At 64.8% G+C, this 26,225-nt stretch overlaps 3 protein-coding genes across 6 annotated transcripts; 2 read left to right on the top strand and 1 right to left on the bottom strand.

Moving 5' to 3' along the window:
- Window positions 1–959: 959 nt before the first annotated feature.
- Window positions 960–6,627, top strand: PYCR3 (pyrroline-5-carboxylate reductase 3). Of its 2 annotated transcripts, none has more exons than XM_032848266.1 (7): window positions 960–1,063; window positions 2,694–2,758; window positions 3,265–3,444; window positions 3,789–4,001; window positions 4,314–4,406; window positions 4,614–4,803; window positions 6,454–6,627. In XM_032848266.1, the coding sequence occupies exons 1-6, from the start codon at window positions 961–963 to the stop codon at window positions 4,794–4,796; spliced, it is 837 nt and encodes a 278-aa protein (XP_032704157.1). In that variant the 5' UTR covers window position 960; the 3' UTR covers window positions 4,797–4,803; window positions 6,454–6,627. The 2 variants fall into 2 exon arrangements, with proteins under 2 accessions (XP_032704157.1, XP_032704155.1); XM_032848264.1 differs by lacking the exon at window positions 6,454–6,627 and adding an exon at window positions 5,273–5,292.
- Window positions 6,628–8,731: 2,104 nt separating this feature from the next.
- On the bottom strand, window positions 8,732–10,984 carry TIGD5 (tigger transposable element derived 5). Its single transcript, XM_032848245.1, has one exon. The coding sequence runs from the start codon at window positions 10,982–10,984 to the stop codon at window positions 9,035–9,037; it is 1,950 nt and encodes a 649-aa protein (XP_032704136.1). The 3' UTR covers window positions 8,732–9,034.
- Window positions 10,985–11,429: 445 nt separating this feature from the next.
- EEF1D (eukaryotic translation elongation factor 1 delta) lies at window positions 11,430–25,478 on the top strand. Of its 3 annotated transcripts, XM_032848246.1 has the most exons (10): window positions 11,460–11,550; window positions 15,391–15,405; window positions 17,502–18,583; window positions 20,246–20,369; window positions 20,747–20,818; window positions 24,241–24,340; window positions 24,442–24,542; window positions 24,722–24,940; window positions 25,079–25,273; window positions 25,381–25,478. In XM_032848246.1, exons 3-10 carry the CDS (start codon window positions 17,502–17,504, stop codon window positions 25,417–25,419), a joined length of 1,932 nt encoding a protein of 643 aa, XP_032704137.1. In that variant the 5' UTR covers window positions 11,460–11,550; window positions 15,391–15,405; the 3' UTR covers window positions 25,420–25,478. The 3 variants fall into 3 exon arrangements, with proteins under 3 accessions (XP_032704139.1, XP_032704137.1, XP_032704138.1); XM_032848247.1 differs by lacking the exons at window positions 11,460–11,550; window positions 15,391–15,405 and adding an exon at window positions 15,944–15,981; XM_032848248.1 differs by lacking the exons at window positions 15,391–15,405; window positions 17,502–18,583 and having other exon boundaries at window positions 11,430–11,550.
- The last annotated feature ends 747 nt before the right edge of the window (window positions 25,479–26,225 follow it).

The raw sequence follows: 26,225 nt of genomic DNA, 5'->3' as shown, positions 1-26,225 counted from the left end.
CACCCCTACCCTCCCGTCAGTTTCTAACAGGGCCGCTTGCCGCCACAAGCACTCCATCGCCCCGCCCCCCACTCCCTTGGACCAGCAAGAGGGGCCGGGTCTCCCCTGGAGACCCAGGCCTCAGGAAGGCCTCTCCTGCCTTCTTGCAGCAGCCTGGGAGGCCCAGGAAAACCGGGATCCAAGCTGGTTGTTAGAGCTTCTTAACCCCGTTCAGCGACAGGCCGCTGCTCCCATTCCCCTAGCAGCGCCCGCATTACGCTGGCACCTGGACCCGCTGCGGCTTGGAGAGGGGCTGACCACAAGCCCCGACCTGGCAGCTCTGCCCTCCGCACCTGAGTCCACTCCCCGGCTCCAGAGACACCGGCCAAAGGCTGGCAGGGCTCCGCTCCCCAGCTCCCAACATGTCCCGATGGTGGGGTGTGGGGTCCGGGGTCTAGGCCCTGCCGGCCCCGGCCTTTCATCAGAGTCTGGGCGAATGCTTCCTCCTGGAAGCTAAGCTGCCCAGCAGCCCCCGCCGGAGCGTTCCGGCCTCTGCAGCGTCCTCGCGAGGGACACCCACCGGGCACGCTCCAGGGCGCAGACCGCGGGGACAGAGTCAGAGGAACCCCCACCCTTTCCGACCCTTCGCCTTTGAATGGAGCCTCTCAAGCGGTCTACACCACGCACCCGGAGCCTGCCACGGCGAGCTCGGGCCCGGAGAAACGGCCTGGCGGACCGTTGGGTGCCCCGCCTCCGCCCCCGCGGCGCCCTGCCCCGCGCCCCGCGCTCTCTCGCGCTCTCGGACCAACCAGCGGCGGGACAGGGACTCGCTCGTGAGCGAGCGTAGAGCGCGGAGCCCGGAAGGGGTAGGCGGAGCGTAAAGCCCCGGGAGCCAATCGACGAGGACAGGGGCGAGGTGGCGTAGCCCATTGGCTGGGCCGAGGGCGTGGGGCGGGGAACGGTCGGCTCGTGCCGGGCAACATGGCGGCGGCGGTGGCGGAGCCGGGGACTGGCCCGCTTCGCGTGGGCTTTGTAGGCGCGGGACGTATGGCGGAGGCCATCGCGCAGGGCTTCATCCGAGCAGGTGGGGCGCCGCGGGCGTGGGCGCGTGGGTCCCCGGGTCGAGCCAGCGGGCGTCCGACGCGCGCCCGACGTGCGAGGGAAGGGCTCGCCTGCCCGGGGGGATGCGCCCCGGAGAGCCCCTGGGCGAGGAGCGAGGGCCACAGGCCAGCCCTCCGCGCGGGTCCGCAGGGTGGGCGGGGGCGGACCGCGGACTCTGCTTCCTCAGCGCGGCGGCCGGGGTGCGCGAGGGCGCGTAGAGCTGGCCGTGCCCGCGGCGGCCGTGGGGCTCGAGGGGCCGCGGAGCCCTGGACATGGGCGCGGTCCGAGGTGGGACGGAGAACCGCGTGTGGTCGGGAAGACGGGGGACGCGCAGCGAGCGAGAAAGTAGCGTGTCTGGGTGGTGGTCAGCGCTGGCGCGGGTGGCGTTTTGCTTGCGTTCGGTCAAATAAAGTGTATCAGCGGCGACTTTGTCTTTCTCTCCCGCTCGCTCGACGTGCCTGCTAGGAGCTGTGAGGTGGAGTATTTGGCGGCGGCATTGCCCTCGGGCAGCACCACCGCAGAGCTGGGACCTCCACTAACTTCTGGTCCGCCGCCTGGGCCCAGGGCTTGGCCTTTGAGACGGCGACTCTGTCCTGTTTGTGTGCCAGCCCCACTGCGCCGCAGGCTGCAGGTGTCCTCCCCGTGGGCAGTGCGGCCCTTTGGGGAGAGAGAATTCTCCGTCCTTCTCATTGCTGGGTGTGTGGCCGCTTTCCTGGTCTCGCCCCACTAGATGCTACTAGCATCCCCACAGTTACGACAGCCGTAACTGTCCCCAGAAGTTACCACGTGTCCCCTGGGGTTGAGGGGCAAAACTTCCCGGGTGGAGGACCACAGTGCTGTCCTGGTCTTACTCCACGGGATTTGGAAAGCTTTATGTGCACGTTATGGGCTGGCTTTCCGCCCTCAGCCACAGGCAGGGTTCAGAAGGGTCAGAATCATCAGAAAATAGTTGAGTGCATGTCACAGGTGTTTCACCTGGGAAACCTGGCTGTATGGCTTTCCTCCCAGGGCTGTACAGGTTTAGTGTGGAACACAGCACTGGTGCGTGTAGGCACATGTGGTGGTGTCATTGTCATGACTAATCAACTCTGTGTTCTGGTTGTGGGATGCGCTTCTGCCTTCCTATTAGCCGGTACAGAAACTTAATCTCCCCAGCCCTGTACACCGCAAATGCAGGTGGTGCTCGTAGCCTCTGCTTGGACATCCCAGCACAGACACACCCCCAACACCCAGGGAAGCCCAGGCCCTATTGTGTCCCCCTCCCCACTGTGCCCAGTCCTCCACCCCAACCTTCCCATCCCTGAGTGCTGTGTCCTCATGAGACTAGGCAAGCTCTTGGGCCCTGCGTCTAGCCCGCCTGTGGATTCAGCAGGGCAGGCAGGTGGTGACGACTGACAAGCAGAATAGAATGGGGCTGTGTCTGGTTCTGGGTCTTAGAACGCCCCTGCCAAGCACTTGGGTTCTGACAGAGTGTCAGGCCAGCTATGGGCCAGGGTGGCCCGGATGGCTGAGCCTGACTCGCGCTTCAGTAAGGGACAGGCCAGGCTGGTTCCCACTCTCCCTTCCTCCCACCCCACCTCTGCACTGACCCTTCTGCTTTTGCCCCTCTCCAGGGAAAGTGGAAGCTCGGCACGTACTAGCCAGCGCGCCAACTGACAGGAACCTCTGCCACTTCCAGGTGAGCCAGGCCCCAGCTCTTCGGAGTTGAGGCTTTCCTGGGGGGCTCATGGTGGCTCCTGGCCCCTGTCCCTCTGAGACAGTTCCTGGGGCCAGGGAAGTGCTAAACTTTTGAGACTGGCTGGGCTGGACTGGAAAGGGGAGGCCAAAGACCAGAAGAAAAGTCAAAGTTGCAGAGCGCTAGGACACAGTGAAGGGTTTGTGTGCTCATGTACGTGCACATGTGTGCATGTGTGTTGGGGGGGCAGAGATGGTTGTGGGCACTCACTGGGGTCAGTGGGCGCGAAGAAATGCTGACATCGGGGGTCCTGTGAGGTGCAGGGTTGGTCCTGAGGGAGAATGGGTAGTCTGGGTGAGTCTTGGCCATTGGATGTCGGGTGGTGCAGGCACTTGCAATGGGAGAGACCCATGGGGGCCCCTGGGGATGCAGGGTGGCCTCCAGCAGGTAGGGCCATGGTCTGGGAGGTCCCATGTACCCTAGCCCCGATCCCACTGTCCGCACTGCAGGCTCTGGGCTGCCAGACCACCCACTCCAACCGGGAGGTTCTGCAGAACTGCTTACTGGTCTTCTTTGCTACCAAGCCCCACGTCCTGCCCACTGTCCTGGCAGAGGTGGCCCCTCTGGTAACGTCTGAGCACATCTTGGTGTCTGTGGCTGCTGGGGTCTCTCTGAGCACCTTGGAAGAGGTGAGTGGCCCGGGGTGGGCGGGGGGAGGTTATGTGGGAGCTAAAGGGTCTGACCCCAGAGTCCGTTCTGCTGGTCTGAACTTCCCTCCTTTTGCCATCCCAGACTGGTGGCAGCCTGGGTTCAGCCCTTTAGGAAGGTGGCATGGGTGACACCTGCGACTGACAGCCTCTCAGACCAACCCCAGCCTGAAGAGATAGGCAGGTGGCCAAGGGGGCTGGGACTCAGGCTCTTGCTGGCACCCCACCCAGGACGCAGGGGAGGGAGCCCACAGCTGGCTGCGGCAGGAGCCTGCCTTGCAGGGCCAATGCCACATGACCCCTGACTCCAGCTTCTCTCTGACCAGCTGCTGCCCCCAACGGCACGGGTGTTGCGGGTCTCACCCAACCTGCCCTGCATGGTTCAGGAAGGGGCCATGGTGATGGCCCGGGGCCGCCATGCCGGAAGCAGTGAGGCCAAGCTCCTGCAGGCCCTGCTGGAGGCCTGCGGGCAGTGCGAGGAGGTGCCTGAGGCCCACGTGGACATCCACACTGGCCTCAGTGGCAGCGGTGTCGCCTATGTGAGTGTTGCCTCGTCCCCCACCCCCAGGCCAGCCCTTGGCAAAGTGGAGATTTCGAGTCCCTGCAATGACCCCAGCCTTTGGGATTCGATGACTTGGTTCTTGGGCTGCCTGTGAGCTCGACTCTGTGCTATGTCGTTCCATTCTTGGGCCTTTGTCCAGTCAGACCCCTGGGCTCAAGCCTCAGGCCCAATTCCTGCACTGGTGGCCAATGTTCTGGGCTGTGTTTCTGAAGGTTCCAAGCTTTCCCCAGACTGGGAGCTACGTGCGGGAGAGTGTTGGCTTTGACAGTCCCCCCGACCCCGCTTCCAGGTGTGTGCCTTCTCAGAGGCCCTGGCCGAGGGTGCCATCAAGATGGGCATGCCGGGCGGCCTGGCCCACCGCCTCGCCGCTCAGACCCTGCTGGTGAGTGAGGGCAGCCCCTGAGGGCTTGTGGGAGGGGGCATGCGCTGGTCTGTCTCCCGGGAGCAGTCGGAGGAGGGACAGCAGGCCCAGGAAGCCTGGATGGAGATTTGGGATGGGGGTGGGGCGTGGAGCAGGCTGAAGCGGGCTGCACCAGAGGAGAAGAGGCTGCCCGCCTCCCCGAGTCACCCCCAGGGCCCCTCTCCCCAGGGGACAGCCAAGATGCTGCAGCAGAACGGGCAGCACCCAGCTCAGCTGCGGACAGACGTGTGCACGCCAGGCGGCACCACCATCTACGGGCTCCACGCCCTGGAGCGGGGTGGGCTGCGGGCTGCCGCCATGAGCGCCGTGGAGGCCGCCACCTGTCGGGCCAGGGAGCTCAGCGGGAAGTAAGGAACAGGTACTGGCTGTGGGCTGCCCACCGGCCCCCCTCCCCCAGTCCCAGCCTTCCCTGCCCCCTCCCCTGGGCTGCAGCTCCCCCACCGTGAAGGAGCCTTCTGGGCTGCCCCCACCCCCGATCTCCAAGGGAGCAAATGAGAAGGGACAGGACTAGAGGGGTTCGTAGGCAGGGCATCCCTCGCCATGGGAACCACCCCCACACTCCCCCCCACACACACCCCCCGGCCAGCGCAGGGCAGAGGCATCAGCAGTGGCCACCATCGCAGGTGACTGGGGTTTGGAGGGCTGGAGCTGTGGCAGTGTGGGCCAGGGGCCCAATGTGCTCAGCTGGTGGGTCGGCCCTTCCAACAGCTGTGTGACTGCAGCCAGCTCGGGGTGGGGGACTGGGGGAGGACCTGGATACTGCACGGGAGATAGGCTCCCCCACTGAAGCCAGCGCTGGAAGGCCGCCACATCTATTTTGTCCCCAGGTTGATCTGCCATGCATGGGACGGTGGCAGGTCAGCTACAGGGAGCTAGGCCTTGACCCTGCCAGCCCGTGAGAAGACCCTGGGGCTGAGGAGAAGCCGCACTGGGTCCTTCCCTTGGGGAGCCCCACGAACAGAGCCTGGGTGGGTCTGCTGCAGTGCCGGTGCCCAGCAGGCCAGGGAGGCCCAGGGGACGTGCCCAGCCTGCTGCAGAGCAAGGACTTGGCTTCAGCTGCGTGTGGCCCTCCCCCGCTAAGCTCCTGGCAGGTGGCAGGCAGAGCTGACCCTGACAGCCGGTCCCTGGGTCATCCCCGAGGGTCTGCTGGCCTCTGGCTGAAGGACGTGGCCCTTCGGCGTATCCCCGCATGGAGCAGCCAGCTGGGGGTGCCAGGAGCTTGGGTCCCAAACCAAGGCCCTGGGGCCTTTGGGTGGACGGTGGGCTGCCTGCCGCTGCCCCCCACACCACCCCCGTGGCTCCTGGAGCTCCCCCACCCCACCAAGGCCCTGGAGTGCCGGGACTCCCCTCGCTCCCACCTGCTGGCCCGCCGATGCCAGGCCCCCACGAGGTGGGAGTGGGCCACCTCTGGTTTGCGGCCAGTCAGTCCCGTCGGGTGGCGGCTGGTGACACCCTGCAGCAGTGCTCCCCTGCTCCTGCCCTCCATCCCCAGCCTGGCCTCCCACGCACGTCCCCAGATGACTTCTGCACCTGACCGACCTGGGAGGTGGGAATAAAGGCGCTGTCTGATTGCACTGAGTGACCGATCTTTAGGCTGAGAAAGCAGAGTCCAGGGGCCCGGAGGTACCTTGAGCTGAGGCTTGGGCCCTGGGAGCTGGCAGGGTGCAGGTGGTATGGGGATACTGGTCACTGGTCCTGGCTGTCGGCCCTGTGGGCTGGAACCTTTGCTCCTCGCCCCCCGGTGTATGGTGGGTTCAGCTGTGCGCCTTCTCATACAGCCCGAGAACCTGGCTGGGACAGGGGACGTGGGACAGAGGGACAGGGGACGCACCTCTGGCCAGCCCAGGCGGGAGGGCAGCCGTGCCCTGGACAGGACAGGAGTCATGAGTGGCTTTGGGGGTCAGGCTGCAGCCTCCTCACCGGCTGCCCACAGCTCCCCTCGTAGCCCATGCTCAGGTTACTTGAACTTCTCCTTTCCTCAGTGTTCGTGTCTCCCTCACGTTTTCAGATTATGAGGTGTTCTAGATCTAAGCATTGCGTCAGAAATTACAAAATTAAGACTTCAGAACTACCTGCTTGGCTGAGGGTATAGAGCACGGAACTCGATCCTCAGGATCACGCGCTCAGAGTCATTTGACGGAGAGATTGTTTAAATAAGTAAAACAGGGTGCCTGGGTGGCTCAGTTGGCAATGTGTCTGCCTTCAGCTCAGGTCGTGACCTTGGGGTCCCGGGATCGAGTCCCGTGTTGGCCTCCCTGCTCGGCGGGGAGTCTGCTTCTCCCGCTGACCTCTCCTCTCATGCGCTCTCTCTCTCGCAAATAAATAAAATCTTTAAAAAATAAAGTAAGTAAAATAGACGCCAAAACTCAAAAAATATATATTAAAATAAGACTTTGGAACAGGGACACATAAAGTTGACACGAACCTTTATTATAATGCACGTTGGGCCCATCTGACTGCGTGAATTGCCCCATTAGCAAGGATGGGTGTGAAAAGGTCCCTCAATAGAGCGTGCACCCCAAAAGCCCCTGCTCTGCCCAGGATACACTCCTAGAGTCAAGCCTCACCGGCAGGCACTCTTATCTGAGGACAAACAGCGCCCAGCTCTCCACCGCGATCCTGACTTGCTGGGCTGGGCTGGGAGCCGGGCTGGAGGGCACGCTCCTCCCCTCACCACATGCTGACTTGGCCCCCACAGCCCACCGGTTGGCTGGGGGTAGCTTCCCAGGCCTGCAGCCCCTTTCAGCAAGACCGTGCCTCTCAGACGGGCTCGCTTTCCTTCAGTGTGGTCTCATCCACCCCAACAGGTGCAGATCAAGGGCAGTTTTAGCAGAACCTGCACACTGGCCTGTCTCCCATCTCCTGCACCTCCCTTTCCCAGCCCACTGCCAAGCCCACTGGAGGCCCTAACGAGGACCCTCACTGAGAGCCAATTTTTGGAAGCCATTCAGCAGAGAGAAACCCAGGCCCAGGTGCACCCTTGCCTGGTGCCCCTGTGAGCCCTGAGGTCTGCCTCTCCAGATAACCCCGGGGGCAGGCCTGGTAGAGCAGAGGCCAGGGCCTCCCAGCCCTAGGTCCCTGAGTTGCCATCAGATGTTATAAAAGGTAAGACCTCCCAAAACCCCGTGCCACCTGCTTGGGTTTGAGTCCCAGGACCAGCCAGACGGCCAAAGGGGCCTCCAGGGCCATGGGCTTGAGTCAGTTATTAAGTGGGTGCACAGTCTCCAGCTGGGGGCTGCTGCCCTGGGCCTGGCGAGTCAAGCCCCTGCCCCCAGATTTTTTACACCCTCCCTCAGCTTCCAGATTTGAGATCTATGTGTGTAACCCACCCACAAACAGTACAGTTCCACGGGATAATTTCTGTTCTCAGACTCGTGAGGAAGTTGCTCTGGGGGCTCCCTCCAGCTGCCTCCGCAGTTCATGGCTGCCTCCTCCCACGAACACACCGTCCACCTACAGCAGGAGGATGTGAGGCAGGTGGGGGTGGAGAGAGGGTAGAAAGGCCGCCCCTGGGGGACACGGCTGGGCCGCGGACCAGCAGCCGGCCTGCAGCTAGAGCTGGGTGGGGACGCCGAGCACTGCGCTCTTTCTCCCAAGTGGAGCCCCTCAGAAGCCTGGGTGCTGGGCTGTGGGAAGTGGCTCCTTAGCCACAGCCCTGGCAGTGCCGGGAGCGGTGGGGCTGCCTCGGAGGAGCACTAAGGCACTGTCAGGCTGTCCCCGTGTGGCTGTCAGTACCACAAGCCCGCTCCGGGTGGATGGCGTGGCCAGTCCAGGGAGCTTGCTCGGTCCCTGGTCAAGTCACCAGGGGCCCAAGTCTAGAAGGCTGCTAACCCCATAGAATAGGACAGCGGTTTGGGAGTGGAATTTTAAGGAAAACTAACAATCCCAGTGGAAGAGAAATCTACACTCCCTGCTGCGTCCAGCACCTAGGGATCCCCAGTCACTGGGCCCCATCCTCCCTCCCCAGCCTCTGCGGAGCCAACCTCCAAGACCAGCCCTAGGCTGGAAAATGAGACACCATGCTGGCCGCCAGGCAGGGCACCTGTAAAAATAGGTGTAACGTGCTGAAAACCAAAACGGAGCGGTGTGCCTCCACGATGACTGCATGGCCAGGCATGGGAGCCGTGAAGCACCAGAGCTCCCGACTTTCAAGAGTGCCGGCCCCTGTACAGTGCATGTGATGGGCCGCCTGGGAGGAGGGAGGAGGTACAGGCACCGGGCTCAAGGTCTCAGCCCCACAAGGGCCAGAGCCGGGAAACCGAGCGGCTCTGATTAGCGTGCTATGTCGTGTGTGTGCCCAGGGACCCCGGCTAAAACCACAGACCCCACGAGAGTGCTTGCCCAGGGAGGAGATGTAGGAGCCCGGGGCCCCTCTTTTAGCCCCCCCTCAGGAAGATGGTGGACTGGTGGAGCAGAGCCTCACAGAGCTCCTCCAAGCCAGCCTGGGGCTGGGATCCCTGGAGCCCCCTGAGCCATGGGGTGGGCCATCCCAGAGGAGGGAAGGAGAGGAAATGGAAGACTGTGTGTGTCCCCTCCCTCCAAGTGCAGCAGGAGAACAGCCACCGTGGGGGCCACTCAGGCTGACTCAGTCACACCCCGTCCTCGGGGACTGCAGGAGAGGGACCGATGCCCCCCAGCCTCCGGGCCATGCTGATCAGGGAGCGCAGCTGCACCAGCTTGGGGGGCCCCACCTCCTGGGGGTCCTGATTCTCCAGCCACCGCAGAGCTGTCTCCAGACCCCGGACAGCCTCCCCAGCTGTGGGCACGGCAGCCTCCTCCTCCTCCTCCCCACCCCCCATGACAGAGGGTAGGCTGGCCAGGGTGGGAGGGGCAGCAGGGACCAGCACAGGGGGCCGGCCAGGGCCTGCGTCCTCTCTGCAGCTGTCGGGCAGCCCCCCGTCATCGTCCAGGTGCAGCCACTTGGCCACCTCCTCTGGCGCCAGGCGCTTGTAGGCCAGGGCTGCAAGGTGCGTGAGGTCGCTGAGCACCCGGCTGTGCTCGGCGGCCTCCTCGGCCTGGCAGGCCGGCTGCCCGGCACACTCCTCGGGGGGCCGGGGCTCGAAGGCCGCCCGTAAGCCCAGCAGCCAGCACCGCTCAATGCTGCCTGCCTGCACCAGGTCCCAGGACAGGCCGGCCAGGTAGAGCATGTCCTTGAGCATGAAGCTGTGCATGAAGTCCAGCGGTGAGCCCCCCGCACAGGACACGGCCAGCCTCAGCAGCTCCCGCTTGTACAGCTGCTTGAAGGCGGCTACAACGCCCTGCTCCAGCGGCGCCGGGATGTGCGCCCGGCTGCTGCCCTTGGACAGGAAGAGCACGCGCACAGCCCCGTCCGGGGTCTGGAGCTCCTCTGGGGGACTGAGGGGCTCAGGCCGACACCGCCGGAGGGTGTCCTCGCTGTCCTCCAGGGCGGGCATCCTGGCTGCTGGGCTGGGGCAGGGCGGGTGGGCCACCAGCAGCACAGCCTTCTGCTGCAGGCAGCTGCGGCGCAGGTACCGCCTCACGCCGGGGACGAACTCCTCGAAGAACCAGCCCCTCAGCAGTGGACGGCTGAGCCAGGCGTCTGGGCTGTAGCGGTAGGAGGCGGGGAACTTGTCCTGGTTGTGGTGGCGCAGGCTAGGAGGGTCCGGCAGCTGCCCGATGACCAGCGGCTTCAGCTTGTGGCTGCCGGTCAGGTTGGCGGCCAGCAGCACGGTCACCCGGTCACCCCGCCAGCGCCGGCCGCAGGCCCCGGCGCCGGGGTCCCCCGCGCCCAGGGGCGCGGCCTGCTCCGGAAGCAGCTTCCAGTAGAGGCCAGTGACGTTCGCGTTGTAGATCTGCTCGTCGCCGTAGCCGCCCTCCGCGGGGGGCGGCGGGGCTGGGGCCCGGTCTGGCAGGGGCCCTGCGCCGGAGCCCGGGGGCTGCGCGGGCTCCTGCTTGACGGGCGGGCCGGGCGCGGGGCCCGCGGCCAGGGGCTCGGCCTCGCCGTAGATGCGCTGGCTGGAGATGCCGTGGCGCTTCTGCCAGCGCCAGAACCAGCCGTGGCTGGCCTTGAAGGTGCACTCGGGGCCGTAGATCTGGCGCGCGAAGGCCTCGGCCTGCGCCTGGATGAGCGGCCCCGACAGCGGCACGCCGTGCTGCCGCAGCGCCAGGAACCACGAGTAGACGGCGCGGTCGATCTCCTCCTCGTTGGCCAGCCGCATCTTCTTGCGCTGCGTGCCCACCTCGCCGCCCAGCTGCTCCAGGAACCAGCGCAGCTTCGGCTCGTCCTTGAGCCAGCCGCGCAGCGTGCCGCCCGGCACCCCGAAGTCGCGGCACACGCTGGCCTGCCGCTCGCCGCCCTTGACGCGCTCGATGGCCTGCAGCTTGTCCTTAATGGAGTAGGCCTTGCGGAAGGCCATCTTCACGGCCACGCGGGGCCGCGGCCCGGGCGCCGGAGGCGACGCGCGCGCGGCTGGGGCCGGGGTGGGCGCGGGAAGCCGCGGCGGCTGCGTGGGGCACCCGGGCGGGGGGTGGCGGCCGCGGCGCGGAGCTGGGGCGGACGGGGGGCCCGCGGGGTACATGGCTGCGGCGGCGGCGGCGACGGCGACGGCGGGGGCGCGGGGGCCACACGCCGGCCCGGCCGGCCGCGCGGGGCGGGGCGCTGGGGGCGGGGCCGGCCGGGCCCTCCCCTTTGTCTAGCCAGCTCTGGGGGCGCAGGCGCGCAGGCCCCGTCGCCCGGCCCCGCCCCGCGCACCGCCCGGCCCCGCCCCGCCGGCCGCGCGTCCTCCGGCGCTTGTGGGCCCTTCCGCCCCGCCCCGGCCCGACGCGCCCACTGCGCCGGCAGGGGAGGGGTCGGGTGAGCCGCAGTCCTGCCCCCGGCCGCCCGCGGCGGCCCCGCGGGGACACGGCGAGCCCCGTGGTGCTCTCGCAGTGCCTGCCGTCTCGGCGGCCGCGGGGAGCGTTTTGCCGCGCCGGGGGCCGTGGCGGCGAGGCGGGTGGTGCGCGGGAGCCGCCTCCCCCCGTGCGCGGCCCGCGGCGTGGTACAGCCCGCTGCTTCATTTCCCGTGCGCGGCGCGGCCGCCGCTTCCTTTCCCCAGCCGTCCCGGGCCACGAGCGCTCCTCGCTGGTCGCCGCGTCCTTGGCAGGCGTGAGTACCGCAGCCCGCGCCCGGAGGGGCCGCACGCGCCGCGGAGACCCCAGGGGCCGGGGCGGGGGTGCGGCGGACGCCGGGGGTGCGCCCGCGGCTCTGCGGCGTCAGTGCGGGCAGAGGGCGCAGGGGGGCGGGGCGCGCGGGCCACGTGGCCGGGCGACCCAGCCGCAGGCCCCCGGCCCCGCCGTGGCGCCGGCTTGGGAGACAGCGGCCGCGGGATGGGGGGCAGGAGCCCCTCCTTTGTCCAGCGCGCGCTCGTCGGGTACCTGCGGCGCTCCGGTCCGGTGCCTGGGGGGTCAGCGTCGGCCCAACCCTCGTGGAACCCTGGCGGTTCGTGGACGCGGGAGAGAGCAAGGACGCGTCTGCTGAGAGACTTGGAAGAAACGCGCAGGGCTCTCGGAGCGGCTTGGAGCCATGACTTGGATAAGGTGGCCCCGGCAGGAGGCGCCGTGGAAGCCAGTGTCTGAAGGGGTGTGGGCGATTCCTCCCCGAGACGGGGACACTGTGAGTGCGGGGCAGAGGGAAGGGCTTCTCCTGGAGCCATGGAGCTGGGGGGCTGGTGCGGTGGAGGCTGAGAGTCAAGGTTCCCAGAAGGAAGTGCACCCTGGAGCAAGGGAAGTCGTTGGCTTAACTTGGTGGGGGCGGGTTCCGGTTCCCGCCCCAGGGGGAGCACCGCTTCAGTTGACCCTGGCCGGCGGCTGGGAGGGACACGTTTTAGGAGGCGTCTGCTGGAGCGTGTCTGACACCCCGACCTTTTTTGGGTACCCTGAGCCTGTAAGTGTGCTGGCTCAGAGGGGACCTGGTGCTTCCTGAACCTTCCGGGCCCAGCCCTGTGGATGGCATCGTCTTTCGGAGTGACTGACACATAAGCCTGTCACCTCTGTGGGACAGTCCGTGTTCTGGGCCTCCTGCCAGACCTGGGGAGTGCCCTCCAGGCCACCCTTTTCTTCTCTGGAGTGGGGCTTGCTGTGAGGTTCACCGCCCAGGGAGAGCCCTTGATGGGCCGGAGACAGCTGCCCTCTGGAGGGGCTGGTGCTGGGCCACGTCCGCAGCGTTGCTCGTGGGGAGCACAGTGAGGGTACCAGGGATCAGCACAGGTGGTCAAATGGGCTTGACCCTCGTTTTTGTGACAGTAGCTTTCTTGATGATTTTTTTTTTTTTGAAGATTAACCAAAAAATTATTTTTGGTATGTGGTGCACTGTATTTTTCGGGGACTGCAGAAATGCTGGCGAGGGTGTGTGTTGAGCCCTAGCCCTGTGCTCACAATGTAAGAGGACATGTAGGTGCTTAGAGTAGGTGGTCACGTGGTGCTGGTGTGGCGTGAGACCCGGGTCCCCAGTTCTTCCCCTCCCTGGCTGGGGCTTCCCTTCCCCACTCCGTCCATCCACTGTGTGGGAGGCTTGGGGATGCACACGGGGACTCGAGTGTTTACTGGAAGATTGGGGAAGCATGTGTGGTACTGGGGTCACCCCGAGGGAAGGCGGTGCAGGGTCCAGGCCGAGTAGCGTAGACCAGGCTCTGGCAGCTGGGACAGAAAAGAACGGACAGGCTGTGGCATTGGAGGTACGGACATTGTTGTGCCTGCCTGGGGTTGTGTGGGCAGCTGCGGCGGGAGCCCTGAGTCTGATGGCATGGGGGGCCCCTTTTCTGCCAGCGGGACAGGTTGATGTTTCTGAGTGGGGCTTGGGGTTCCCCCGCACAAGGCGGCATTCCTGCCTTGCACAGCTAGCCTCTGTGTGGACCGGTGCCGACCCGGGCAGCTTCCGCTCTGTGCGGCTGTTCTTGCGGGCTCGGACATGCCAGTGCTCGTCACTGTGCCTCAGACACGGGAGGTACCATGGAACGCTCTGTGGTGAAGCGCTGGTCTGACCCCGGGGGCCCAGAGGAGAGGAGTTGGCCTGCAGATAGCCCCGCCCCGTTCCCCCTGGTCCTCATGTCGGGTCCCACTTCCCCTGGACGATGGGCTCTTTGAGCCCTGGGTGGACAGTTGGGGAGCTCTTCCGTGTGTGACGGATGGGATGGTGTCCGGAGGATGGGAGAGTGGTGTAGAGGGCAGAGCTGGGGGAGAGGGGCAGCCCTTCGCAGAAACCTTCCCCAGTCACGCAGGCTCTCAGAGGCACTGGCACTTGGGTGGGCCCAGCCATGGCAGGCCACATCATCCCTTTCTTTGATGGCCCTCCAGCCAGGGGTGTCCTTTGGGGGTCTGCTGCCAGGTTCTCTTCCCACCTCTGAGAAGAGCTGTGCCTACCTACGCCTGGAGCATGGGTTCGAGTCCATGCGGTCCTGAGTGCGGATGGCGCCTGGTTGGGACGGTGGCCAAGGAGGGGCCCGTCTGTAGCCAGGACGAGCTCTGCTGCTGGCTGCTTTTCTTGAAGACCCCAGCGGCTGGGTGGGGTGAGATCCCCCGGGGGCCTCCTGCACCTCCAGCCCTTGGGGCCCCCTGGGCAGCTGAGAGGGACCACGCCCGCTCAGAGCAGTGCAGGCGGCCTGAGGCACCGGGGCTGGGCCTGAGTGGTGGCCACGCGGCTATATTGCCAGGCCGGTGAGCGGACAGGGAGACACTGGCAGTCCCGTCCACTTTCAGGAGCAGAGGGTGGGGACACTGCAGGGCCCTTCCTTCTGCGTGTTGGGTCTGGCGTTCTTAAGTCGTCCCGTGTCTCGCCCCGTTACTGGCGAGCCATTGCTGTGCCGTTGGGAGAGATGGTAGGAGGGGGCCCACCTGTTCCTCGGCAGCCTGGGGTCCCCGCTCTGTGACCAGAGGCGTGTTTGGCTTCTCTGAGGCGTTCGTTCAGACTCAGACTTGCTTTTCTCCTGCAAGAGATGGGTTTCCAGTTCCGCAGCTCTTCACGGAATTAGGGAGCTCTTGGAGACGGGGGACGGAGGCTGTGGAGCTGGGCTCTTGCATCTGAGAGGGGGGCAGGGGGAGTACCCTGCCGGCTGGTCCTCCAGTGTCCCCGTGGGGGTAGTTGGACCCAACACTGGCTTCGCTGCCTCCGGGTGACACAGCCAGCGGGAGTGGCTCACTGTGGCCTGTGCTCCTGCAGGGTCACTGACTGTCCTTGGGCCTGGCGCGCGCACACACACATCCCAAGGGTCCCCAGAAGTCCCCGTCTGTCAGGGACCTGATGCTTTCGTGCCTCTGCCTGTGAGGCAGAGTTCCTGCTGCAGAAAGGAGGCAGATCTCCAGGGCTCTGGTGAGGGGGCTGCTGGGGGGATCCCGGGGCGGGCCGGGTCTGGCTGTCTCAGCTCCTGAGCTGCCTCCTTTTTTGGGTTTGGGGTGGGGCACAGGGTGTTTCTGGCCTGTTTTCCCACCTGAGATTGGGCGAAAGCCCCGTCCTTGCGTGCACAACAGGAGGACGGTCTTGTTCACGCCTGGCATGGTGGAGCACGGGCCCTGGGTCCGCGGCTGCTGAGGCCCGTGGACCATGCGTGGCTGTCTTGCATCGTGTCCAGCAGCCAGGTTTTGTGGTAGCACGACAGTGGGGCTGGGTAGGGGTCCTCTGTACAGCTCCAGGGGGCCACTGGGGTGCTGGCTGACCTCTCCGCAGGTTGGAACAGGTGGGAGGGTGCTCAGAAGGCGTCCCCCAGGGCCTGCCTGCCTGGGCTCCGGATAGCGACAGTCCGGAGAGGTGCTCATTTCGAGGGGCAGCCGAGTGGGTGGACTCTGTCGCCTGCTGGGGTTTGGGTGGTGGGCGTTTCAGGTGCTCGACCTTAGTTCACCCCACCACACACCTCCGGCCTCCTTCCTCCACGCCTCTGCAACGGCCTTGTGGCTTGCTTGTGCTGCCCTTTCTGACTGCGTCTAACCTTGCTGCTTTCTCTTCATGCCATCCCAGGAGGCCCGAGTAAAAGTAAGTACCCCTGTCCCCTGCCGCGGCGTCCCCTCCGCCTCAGCCGGGGAGCCCCTGGTCCGCTTGTCACAGCATGCTGGGCCTGGCGGGCCTCCCTTTCCTTGTCTGCGACATGGAGGTGCTGGGTTCGCTGGAGCTCGGCTTTGGTCCCGTGGGGTAGGGTAGCGGCAGGGCTGCGCGTCTCCGGGTTTCCCTGGACTGAGCCCGTTCCTGCCTTGGGGAGGGGGCACCCCCTGAGCAGGCCAGGAGTAGCTGGCCGGCTTCCGCCTCTGGGCAAGAGTCTGCGGTGATGTTGGGAGAGACAGGGACAGCATTGAGGCCGATAGGGGCTGGCAGGGCCTCCACGCTGGGAGGCTCAGTCTGGTGCGTGTAGCTCGAGGGGTCCGGCCAGCCCAGCCCCGGGCTGTCCTGGTGAGGGTCTACCAGGGGCTTGGTGCCAGAAAGGCTGAAGGGCAGACAAGCCCTGCCCAATTGGCCTGCGGTCTCCTCAGGGACAGTGGGTGATGTCACAATGCTTTGCCTCCTGGGCACCCGCTCCCACCTCCCACCACTGCCTCTGCCGCCAACCTGGCCTTGGTGAGTACCGCTGCCAGCCTGGGGAGGAAGGCACCAGGCGGGGGTCAGAGCTCTGTCCACGCCTGGGGCTCTTGTGCCATCAGAGGCCCCCAGCATGTCCCTTCACAGTACAAGGGAGACTCTTCCCCAAATCCCGGTGACTGTGGGTGTCCCACAGCTGACGTGTCCCACTGGGTAACGAGAACCAGGTTTTGATTTTGTTAGGAAAGGGATGTCGACCCTGTATAGATGGTGGGAACAGTTTGCTGTCCTCCCTGCGGAGCCCTCGTCTTCTGGAAATGAGGGCCCAGCACGTGGGTGCCCCCGCATAGGTCACTGCGTGACCCCACAGAAGCAGGGGACCCCACATCCTGAGGGGATGCCGGTCAGCCCCCGGGCAGAGTAGCTCCTGGGTGTTGGTCGGCTGGTGGGGGTCCTTCTGCTTTGGGGGAGCGGGGCCCGGAGTCAGATCTGTGGCCGGAAGGACTCTGCCGCTTGCATCTGTGCCTCTGGAAGCAGAGAGTGTGCTCAGACCACTAGGTGCGCCCTAAGAGCAGACCGGCTTCTGCGTCTTTCTGGCCTTGACCACTGCTGGCCAGAGGCTGTGATGGTGGCAGTGGCTCCAACCCGTAGTTCAGGTGACCGTGGTCTCCAAACTGGAGGGAACAGCACCTGTAGTGAGGAAGCTGAGGCCTGGTCCACCGTAGCAGACGGGACCCAGAGCCCCCAGCCTGCCTTCCATCGCCGGCCTGGGGAGGCGCCCCCGAGTCAGATGGCGCTGAAAGGAGGGGTGGGTGTCCTCATGACACTCTAGGGCCCAGAGAGGGTCAGGTGGCCTCCCCGAGCTGTAAGCACAGCCAGAGTGGTGGGCGGACGACCGGCAGTTGCGGCTGACAGGGGGGCCTGGTTCTTCCCCGATGTGGCCCTGCCAGGAAGGGCCTTCCGGCCTCCGCTCCCCTAGGAGCGTGTGCCTCCCCAGGGCAGGTGGGCCAGCCTCAGAGACCCCCGGAGCGACTCGAAACCAGAACCGGCAGTGCTGTGGGCACGCGGCCAAACGTAGCAAAATCAGAGGCCGTCCGGTGAGAAGTGTGGATGAGCAGCGAGCGATTTTTCAGCACAAGTGTCTGTTTTGTGGAACACGCTTGTCCCAAGAACGACCCATTGTTGCTTCTAGAGTCACATTAAGTGCGCGCACCCTGTGTGTCGTGCAGCAGTGCTCTGCAGAGGCTCTGGGAGAGGAGGTGTCTGTGGCCGACGCTGGGAAACGGTGTTGTCTAGACCCCGTGCAGAGCCGGGTGCCTTAGAAGAGATGAGTTTTGCAGTGAAGGGAGCACAGACACGTGTTTGCTCTTTGCTTCCCTGAGTTTCCCGCGGACTTGACTCTAGGTCCTTGCTTGCTACCGCATGGCACCCCTGTTGGGGAGCACCCCCCGGCCCACCAGCCCCTCAAGTCAGGCTGAGGAGGGGGGTGGGGCCGTCCTCCCGTGGCCTGCTGTGTTGCAACTGCCTTCTTGTGCTTGCTTTTTAACGCTGTGCGGAAGATGAGGAGCGGGAAGGCCTCCTGTGCCCTGGAGACGGTCTGGGAGGACAAGCAGAAGTATGGGGAAGCCGAGCGGTGTTTCTACGAGCAGGAGGCCACACGAGCCGCCGCCACCCAGCAGCTCCCGGCGGAGGGGCCAGCCGTGAATGGGCCAGGGCAGGAGGAGGCCAAGGACGCCGAGGAGGCAGGTGCCCCCGACAACAGCGGCACGAGTGACCCCAGGAAGAGCCTGGATGGAAAGAAGCCGCCGCAGAAGAAGAGGAAGCGCTCCCCCAAGAGCGGCCTGGGCCAGGCCGACCTGGCCTTGGTGGGCCTCTCCGCCGACCGCGTGTGGCTGGACAAGCCCGTGTTTGACCAGGCGGAGAGCTCCTACCGCCAGAAGCTGGCGGCCGCGGCCGCCCAGACAGCCCAGCCGGCCGCCCTGGGCCCCCGGGGCCCCTGCACGCACGGAAGCCAGGTGGCCTGCCACCACGTGACCTGGGGCGTCTGGGTCAACAAGTCCGCCTTCGACCAGGCCGAGCGGGCGTTTGTGGAATGGTCTCAGGCCCTGCTGCTGGCCGCCGAGGGGAGCGGCCGGCCGGGGGCTTCCGACACAGGCCAGCAGCCCGCCGCCCCCGACCGCCAGCCCAGCCGGCTGGCCGCCAGCCCATCCCCACCGGGCAGCCTGCAGGCGCTGGTGCGGGAGGTGTGGCTAGAGAAGCCCCAGTACGATGCAGCTGAGAGGGGCTTCTACGAGGCCATGTTTGACGGCCACCCCCCGGGGAAGGTGCGTCTGCAGGAGCGAGCGGGCCCGGCCGAAGGGGCCCGGCGGGGCCGCAGAGACCGGCGGGGCCGCAACACCATGGGAAGCAAGCGGGTCGGGCCTCGGCGGGTCGACGGGGAGGCCTCGTCTGCTCTGCCCTACTGGTACTTCCTGCACCGGGACGCCGAGGCCCCCTGGCTCAGCAAGCCCGCCTATGACAGCGCGGAGAGCCGCCACCACGCTGCTGAGGCCCTCCGCATGGCCTGGCGCCTTGAGGCCGCGTCTCTGGCTCACCGACCCAGCGCCCGCTCGGGCCCGTCCGTGCCCAGCCTGAGACCCAAGTAGGAGAAACGCGCCGTGTGGGTTCCTGGGCTGGGGCCCTGCCTACGCCTCTCCCCACCCCCGTCCCGGCACAGCCTCCCCAGCACTCCTGGACCCGGCCAAGTGGGATGCAGGAGTGGGTCAGGCAGAGGTAGCTCCTGGGGCCGTGAAGCAAAATCCTCCCAAAGGTTTGGGGCTGTAGCAGGTAGGAGGGGGTGAGCACAGGGCTGAGTTCGTCTGGTGTAGGGTTTCCCTTAAGGGCAACTCCCAGAGGTCCTTCTGGCTGTCACACAGCAGGGCAGGGGTTTGGAGAAAGCTCCCGGCCCAAACCCCACTGGGGAACACGTGGGAGCCGGCATGTACCCCCGCTTCCCTCATCTGGAACCACCTCTGAGGGGAGGTGAGTGTGTCTGGGACACAAGCCTGCTGTCTCTTGAGCACCCTGGGTCTGAAGGACACCCCTGGAAGAGACTTACTTGCCTCTAGCTTGGGGACCCAGGGCTTTCCCCAGGAGGGTTCCAAGTGGCACCAGTGGTGGTTCCTGGGTGCCTGGGCCTGGAGAAGGGCGGGGGTAGAGTCGGGCGGCCCAGCAGAGATGACCGGCTCCAAGGAAACGCTGCACACGCAGCAGCGGGACAGCGTGGGGTGTGGGTGGCTGCGTGGGTCAGGCCTCCAGGGAAGCCGTGCCACCCTGGCCCCGCGTTCCCATTGGCAACCCCACATCTCCTCGGTGGGGTTGGATATGCTGTTGGACAGGGTGTGGGACCCCCTGTGCGGGAGTGTCTCCATCGGCAATGTGGGGGATCCTCGAGCTAAAACTCTCCATAGCGGCCTGGCTTCTCCTGACCGGGGTATAGGGGTAGGGGGGAGGAGAGTCACGGGACCTGCTCCCTTGCGGTCACCATGGGTATACTTGATGAGGTCCAGTGATAGCCTGGGGCCTTGGCACAGAGAGTTGGTGAGATGGGGTCATTTCTGTCACCCTGGGTCAGGAGCGGGAGGGGCCGTGCTCAGTGGAGGGAGGGCAGCAGGCAGGCCTGGACAGAGCCGGGAGTTCTCAAGCTTCCTGGCCTTGAGCTCGGAGAGCGTCCCTCGTGTCTGTTGATTTTTGCCACGTTAGCATTGAAAACAGAAACGCTGGAAGTACTTTATTCGTTGAAAAATAAGTTTGTTACTTGTTACGGTTAACGACTTGCTGATTTTTCTGTGAGGATAGTTCGGCGAGCAGGGCGACCTAGTTTGACTTCTCTGAAATTCTCTTTAGTGTGTTGCCTAACAGGAGGCAGCTGGATTCTCACACTGGCTTCTGCATTCAGTCTGTTGACGTGAATTGTCTGATGGACGTAATAAATTGAGCCTTGCACAGATGCGTGGTTGGAAAGGAGGGCCCTGGGGACCCCTGGAAGTTCCTCACCCCAGTTGGAGAGCCACTGGTTTTGGGGACAAGCCTGGGAACTGCCAGTTGAGAACCCAAGGGGTGGGGGCGGGGATGGTGTGTGTGAGGAGGCTGGTTACAGACTGGGTTCAGCCATGCCAAGACCACCTGTGCTCTGACCCGGACCCCTGGCCACCCTTCCCTTGGTAACTGGGCTGTTGGTGGGGTGCCCATGCGGGCCAGGCCTGGGGCCTTCAGGGATGCCCCTTTTCCTTCCAGTGGACTTAGTTTCTCCTCCCCTTTGTAGCAGGAAGATGGCTACAAACTTCCTAGTGCACGAGAAGATCTGGTTTGACAAGTTTAAATACGATGACGCAGAAAGAAAATTCTATGAGCAGATGAACGGGCCTGTGGCTGGCTCCTCGCGCCAGGTAGGGGGGGACTCGGAGCACGAGGGGGGTTGGCCAGAGGCTGGGGTGGGGTCTTTGGAGGCGTGGCCCTGGATAGGGCCTGCTTGTGGGTAGACCATTCCCCTCCACAGTTAGAGCACTGGACACACTGGTGCCGATCAGGACGGTGTAGGCCTGCGCTGGGCCTGCAGACTGGGCTCCCTCGGGCCTTGTCGTCCCGGCTGCAGGGCTCCGGCAGACGCTAGCTCCTTGCGCTCCTTGCCATTCTGCCAAACTCTCCTTCTGTGCCACTCTTGCTGCCTCTCTGTAGGAGGCTTTGTCTCCCCCCACCCTTTTTTTTTTAATTGTTTTAATGGGGGAGAAAGAAAAACGACTGGTTCTTTCTGCACTGTCTACAGGAGAACGGCGCCAGCGTGATCCTCCGAGACATTGCGAGAGCCAGAGAAAACATCCAGAAATCCCTGGCCGGGGTGAGTACCCGCCGGCCTGCCTGGCACGGTCGGTCTCATGCCCAGCGGCATGGCTGACCTTGGCTGACCTTGGCCCCGGCCCTGCCGCTGAGCATCAGGCCTTCAGAAACAAGTCAGGGCAAGGTGTGCAGTGCTGGGAGATGCCCACCCCCACAGGAGCCCTCCCTGCGGAGCCTCTGGGCTGCTTTCTGGGGGTTGCCCAGGACTCCTTCCCGTCTTCACCCCGGCTGCTGCTCAGGGCCACCCCTGGGCCCATGCCAGTGGCCTCTGGCACACTCGCTCTGCAGGCCGAGGCCTGGACACAGCTGCCTCGATTGGCACCCTGCGTGGGGAGGAGCCTGCGCAGTGCATCTGCCGCCCTTTCCTCTTGCTCCCTAGGCCCTGCCTCCCTAGCAAGAGGAGTTCCCGGGCTGTGTACCGTCCAAACAGACAGAATTTGAGGCCCAGAGAGGGGCTGTGCCACCAGTTTGGCCTCCCAGGTCCCAATTGGGATCAAGAGAGGGCAGGGCCCTGTCCAGCTCCGGTCCCAGCATGGTGGGGCAGCTGTGTCCCTAGGAGGAGACAGACCCGCTGCTCGGCCTGCCTGAGCCAGCAGAGCCAGGACGTGGTTGTCTTTTTGCGACATGTGCTGTCCTGTGTTTAAAAGCCGAGTATGATCAGAATTGTGTTCCTTCTGGGGACTTTCTTTTCTTTTTCTTTTTTTTTTTTTTTTAATTTATTTGACAGAGATCACAAGCAGGCCGAGAGGCAGGCAGAGAGAGAGGAGGAAGCAGGCTCCCTGCTGAGCAGAGCCCGATGTGGGGCTCGATCTCAGGACCCTGAGATCATGACCTGAGCTGAAGGCAGAGGCTTTAACCCGCTGAGCCACCCAGGCGCCCCCCTTCTGGAGACTTTCTAGGAAAGACTCTTTCATTGCCTTTTCCAACCTGAAGCAGCCGCCTGTGTCCCTTGGCCCGTGGCTTCTCGCCAGCTGTGTCGGGACTCAAGCCCCTGCTTCCTCATGTCTCCTTCTCTTCTGCCTCTCGGGCGCAGGGACCGCCCAGGTCCCCCAGCATCCTTTCTCCGTCTCCAGAGCTTCCACTTGGTCCTCTGGGCAGAGTCCCTTTTGCCACCAGAGGTCATCGTTGTAGCAGCTCTGGGAATTAGTACATGGGCAGGCGGTTTGGACGTCCCGGCTCCTGGGCTGTCGGCGGGACAGCTCTTGACAAACCCCAGGGGCTGTTGCCACTGCGGGGCCCTTCTTTCTGCTTGGCCGCCACTTGCTGTTTCCTGCCCCAGGCCCGTGTGTTAGACTGCAGCCCCCGGAAAACCAGGCCCGGGGATCTAAGCGGCTCTGGGCCGGTTGCCCTGGGAGTTCCTGGGCCGCGGACACTCTCTCTGCCCGGGTTAGGGGTTGACTGCTGGGTTCTGGTCTTGGGAAAAGCATGTGGGCGTCTACTAGGACTTGGGGGCTGAGTTGCTGTGACAAAGCGGCCCAGACTAAGGGCTTACACCAACTTTATTTCCTCAGTCTGGAAGCCAGAAGTCCAAGGTCAAGGTGTAAGCAGGTTCTGAGCCCGCTTCTGGGCATGTGCGTGGCCCTTGTTCTCCTGTGTATTTTCATTGTTTTCCCTCCAGGTGTCTGTGTCTAGCTTTCCTTCTATAAGGACAGTAGTCAGAATCAGGGCCACCCTAAGGAGCTCAAGGTAACTGGGTTGCCACCGTGGAGGACTGATCTCCAAGTAAGCTCGTGTTTTGAGGCCATGGTGGGGACTTCAGAGGCCTGCTCTTCAGCTGCTGATAGGGACCCAGGACAGACCTTGCTGGCCCAGCCCCAGGCATGGATTTGGGTCGGAGAGAGCTGGGATGTTAGAACCCAGAGCTTCCTGGGCATTGTGCGTGGTGGCAGGGGTAGGGTTGGACGTGGGGATGGAAGATGGCACTGTCCCCTGTGGCCCACTGTCACTGTCACAGGCTAGGACTAGACAGGGTGGCCTCAGTCTGCCTCACAGGCTGGGGCTGGGGTCTCAGATGGCCTGGCATCCTCAGTCCTTGCCTGGCTCAGGGTCAGGGTGGGTGAGGTCGTCCCGGGGCATAGATGTCAGTGAGAGGCCAGGGGAGGCACACAGGGCACGGTGGTGGTAATGCAGTGGCCACCAGCCCCCAGGGCTCTGCCTGCCACTTCCCTTACTTAGCCTTGTGGTCGGGGGGTGGGGGGGGCTTGCCTGGAGCTTGCCCCCTTGAGACCTGTCAGCAGGCAGCCCCCACTCAGTGGTGTCCACATCCTGCGGCTGGACCCCGATGGATTTGCTCGGCCGGTGCTGAGCCCCCAGGAGAGGGGAGCCAGGCCTGGCTGTGTGGGCTGAGGGAACAGGAGGGGATGGCCGGAATTTCATTCCCATGTGATGGAAACTCTTGGGAAGTGCTGTTGAGAATGGCAGTGGGAGCTGAGTGCTGGGGACACGGGCAGGAGAGGGGCCATGTGCCCGGTGGCAGTGGCCAGGGCTTTGGGAAGCCCTGCCCAGCTTTCTGCGGGTGGGAGAGGGCTTGAGCTGAAGGCAGGGAGTGCCTGTGCTCCTGCCCCAGCCCCAGCCCCAGCTGCGCGGCAGCTGGTCTGCCTCTGGCTGGCTCTGCTAGGAGCCAGAGGTGGGAGCTGCTGGGTCATGGGGACGGAGAGCACTGGCCTGCATTGCTCACTGACCCCCAGTAAGGAGCTGGGCGCCTGCCATCCTGTCCTTTCTGGGGCCCTTTAGCCCATCTGTAATTTGGGGTGCATCAAACACAGGAGAAAGCCGTGGGCTTGCCCTCACGGAGGGGCTTCCTGTCTACTCTGTTGGGGGGGGGGTGTCGGCCCCTGAGGTGTAACATGGGCTTGAGATGCGGCGCCCTGCTGAGTCCGGTGACGCAAGTTCCCGGTCAGGGAGGACCCCGAGGGAGGCTGGCAGGCAGCTGTGCCGCCCCAGGTCACCCAGAGCCTTCAAGGGCTGAGCCCGTGGGCCAGGTGACAGGTGTATGGCCTGGGGGAGGCAAGGTGCTATGAAGTGTCTGTCCCTGGCACAGAACAGCTCCTTTTTCTACCCTCACTGGGCCCTCAACTCTTTTCTGTCCCATCTGCAGTTCCAAGCTGTGCTGCCTGGTCCCATTAGGGCCCTGGCTGTCCCAGGGTTATGGGCAGTGACAGCCAACTGTGGGTTCGGCACTACCCCCTGCCCGGCTCCCCTGGGCCCTGTGCTTCCTGCTTGGGTTTGTGCTCACAGGGCGTCCTCCCCACCTGGGCTGGAGTATCGCAGGTGGACTGACCAGGGCCAACAGGAGCTGCTTCCTAGTGTCCAGCCAGTCCCCCACACGTGTTGAGGTTCTGATTCTTGGTGGCTGTGAACCGGGGCACCCCGGGAGCAGGCTGGGGGTCGGGGGCACATCCTCACTTCCCCTCTGCCTTCCAGAGCTCAGGCCCTGGGGCCTCCAGCGGACCCAGCGGGGATCACAGCGAGCTTGCCGTCCGCATTGCCAGCCTGGAAGTGGAGAATCAGAGCCTGCGAGGAGGTGAGTCTCTGAGCCTAACGGGTGGGATGCCCGCCCTCCCTTGCCCCCTGGTCCCCCACTAGTCCCCCGCCCTTGGACCCAAACCCTCTTTGCCCCCACAGTGGTACAGGACCTGCAGCAGGCCGTCTGCCGGCTCGAGGCCCGGTTGAGTGCGCTGGAGAAGAGCTCCCCCACCCACCGGGCCACAGCCCCACAGACCCAGGTGAGGACCCTTCTCAGACCAGGGGCCCTCTGCCTGGGCACGGGGGTGGGGGTGGGGGGCAGAAGGTGCTCCTGGCCCTCACCCCAATGGGGGCCTGGCGTCTTCGAGGCCCCTGGCTAGGGTGCCGTAGCTGGGGCCCCTGTGGCACAGGCCTCAACCTCCCCACCCCGCAACGGCAGCACGTGTCCCCCATGCGCCAAGTGGAGCCCCCTGGTAGGAAGGCAGCTACTGCCGCGGAGGACGATGAGGACGATGCCATCGACTTGTTCGGCAGCGATGAGGAAGAGGACAAGGAGGCCGCGCGGCTGCGAGAGGAAAGGCTGCGGCAGTACGCCGAGAAGAAGGCCAAGAAGCCTGCGCTGGTGGCCAAGTCCTCCATCCTCCTGGACGTCAAGCCTGTGAGTGGCCCACCCCTGCCTCTGCCCCCATGTTGCCTTGGAACCGTGGGCTGTAAGCCTAGACTGCTCGGGGGAAACGGGACATTCCCTGGGGTCTGTGGACCCCGACCCAGCCTCTGCACGCTCTCCCCCCCGCAGTGGGATGATGAGACAGACATGGCCCAGCTGGAGGCCTGCGTGCGCTCCATCCGGTTGGACGGGCTGACCTGGGGGGGCTCCAAGCTGGTGCCCGTGGGCTACGGCATCCGCAAGCTGCAGATCCAGTGTGTGGTAGAGGACGACAAGGTGGGGACCGACCTGCTGGAGGAGGAGATCACCAAGTTCGAGGAGCATGTGAGTGGCCAGGCCCCCACGAATACCCATGGCCTGGTGGGTGGCCAGAGTGGGTGGGTCTTCGGGAGACTGGGCCCCCTGTGATGAGTGGCCTTCCTCCTCCTCAGGTGCAGAGTGTCGACATAGCTGCTTTCAACAAGATTTGAGCGCGGGCTCCAGGCCTGGGTGTGTGAGGCCCCACAGCCATTAAAGACTGAGCGTGCACTGTCTGGCTCCTGTCTTCGTCTGGGCCCCGGGGGCGGGCACATTCAGTGAGCAGCACTGACGGGCTCCGGGCCTCACACTTGGCCTGCGTCTCATTAGTGCCCCAGCTGGGCCCCTGTCCTGCTGCTGCTCCACCAGTGACCCCAGGGGCCAACCCCACCCTCCCTTCTTGATCTCAGCACGGTGTTCTTGCGGCTGTGACCTAACTCTCCATCTGCCCCTTGTCTCTGTCCCGACTGCCCTCCTGATGGCACTCCGCCCTTGGTTACAAGGGGCACGCTGAGTTTGAGCTGCTGCAGCCAGAAACAGTGGGTCGCCCCCTCTGCAGGGACTGCTGGACCGTCTGAGGCACGCGAGGCCCCCCCTCCACTCTGCCTCCTCTGGGTTCCATTCCCTGCCAGGCTGACCCCATGGGAGCAGAGGCGTCCAGGGAAGAAAGGTCCCAGCGGCCGTCCAGGCCCTGCTGCTGTGACGACTCATGGGCCAAAGTGGGGCCTGGGGGCGACCATGCCAGGCCTCTAGCAAAGCCTGGCCGACTCCTTAGATGAGGCCCCTGCTGTTTCAGCCCTCCGTGTGCAGCCCACTCTGTTCTGTGGCCTGCCCGTCCCTCCCTCCCTGGCGACCTGGACCCTGGACAGGCCCAGGATAAATGACCCTGTGGAGTCGGCCCGCAGTCCTGTCTGGGCAGTACTTGGCCCTGGCGGCCTCTCCCTGGACTGTTGGCCAGCATGCTTGGTGAGACAGCCAT

This window comes from Lontra canadensis, unplaced genomic scaffold (assembly GCF_010015895.1).
Source record: "Lontra canadensis isolate GAN:19392208 unplaced genomic scaffold, GSC_riverotter_1.0 scaffold201, whole genome shotgun sequence".
NCBI lineage: Eukaryota > Metazoa > Chordata > Mammalia > Carnivora > Mustelidae > Lontra > Lontra canadensis.
The sequence above is the reverse complement of the archived record's forward strand: the minus strand, read 5'-3'. Positions and strand labels throughout refer to the sequence as shown.

Excerpts from the sequence above, each read along its gene's own strand:
- PYCR3 (XM_032848266.1), top strand. The coding sequence starts at position 961 with ATGGCGGCGGCGGTGGCGGAGCCGGGGACTGGCCCGCTTCGCGTGGGC. Across the intron at positions 1,064-2,693 it reads GCAGGGCTTCATCCGAGCAG|GGAAAGTGGAAGCTCGGCAC; the intron begins GTGGGGCGCCGC and ends GCCCCTCTCCAG. Across the intron at positions 2,759-3,264 it reads GGAACCTCTGCCACTTCCAG|GCTCTGGGCTGCCAGACCAC; the intron begins GTGAGCCAGGCC and ends TCCGCACTGCAG.
- EEF1D (XM_032848246.1), top strand. The coding sequence starts at position 17,502 with ATGAGGAGCGGGAAGGCCTCCTGTGCCCTGGAGACGGTCTGGGAGGAC. Across the intron at positions 18,584-20,245 it reads GTGCCCAGCCTGAGACCCAA|CAGGAAGATGGCTACAAACT; the intron begins GTAGGAGAAACG and ends TCCCCTTTGTAG. Across the intron at positions 20,819-24,240 it reads TCCAGAAATCCCTGGCCGGG|AGCTCAGGCCCTGGGGCCTC; the intron begins GTGAGTACCCGC and ends TCTGCCTTCCAG.
- TIGD5 (XM_032848245.1), bottom strand. The coding sequence starts at position 10,984 with ATGTACCCCGCGGGCCCCCCGTCCGCCCCAGCTCCGCGCCGCGGCCGC.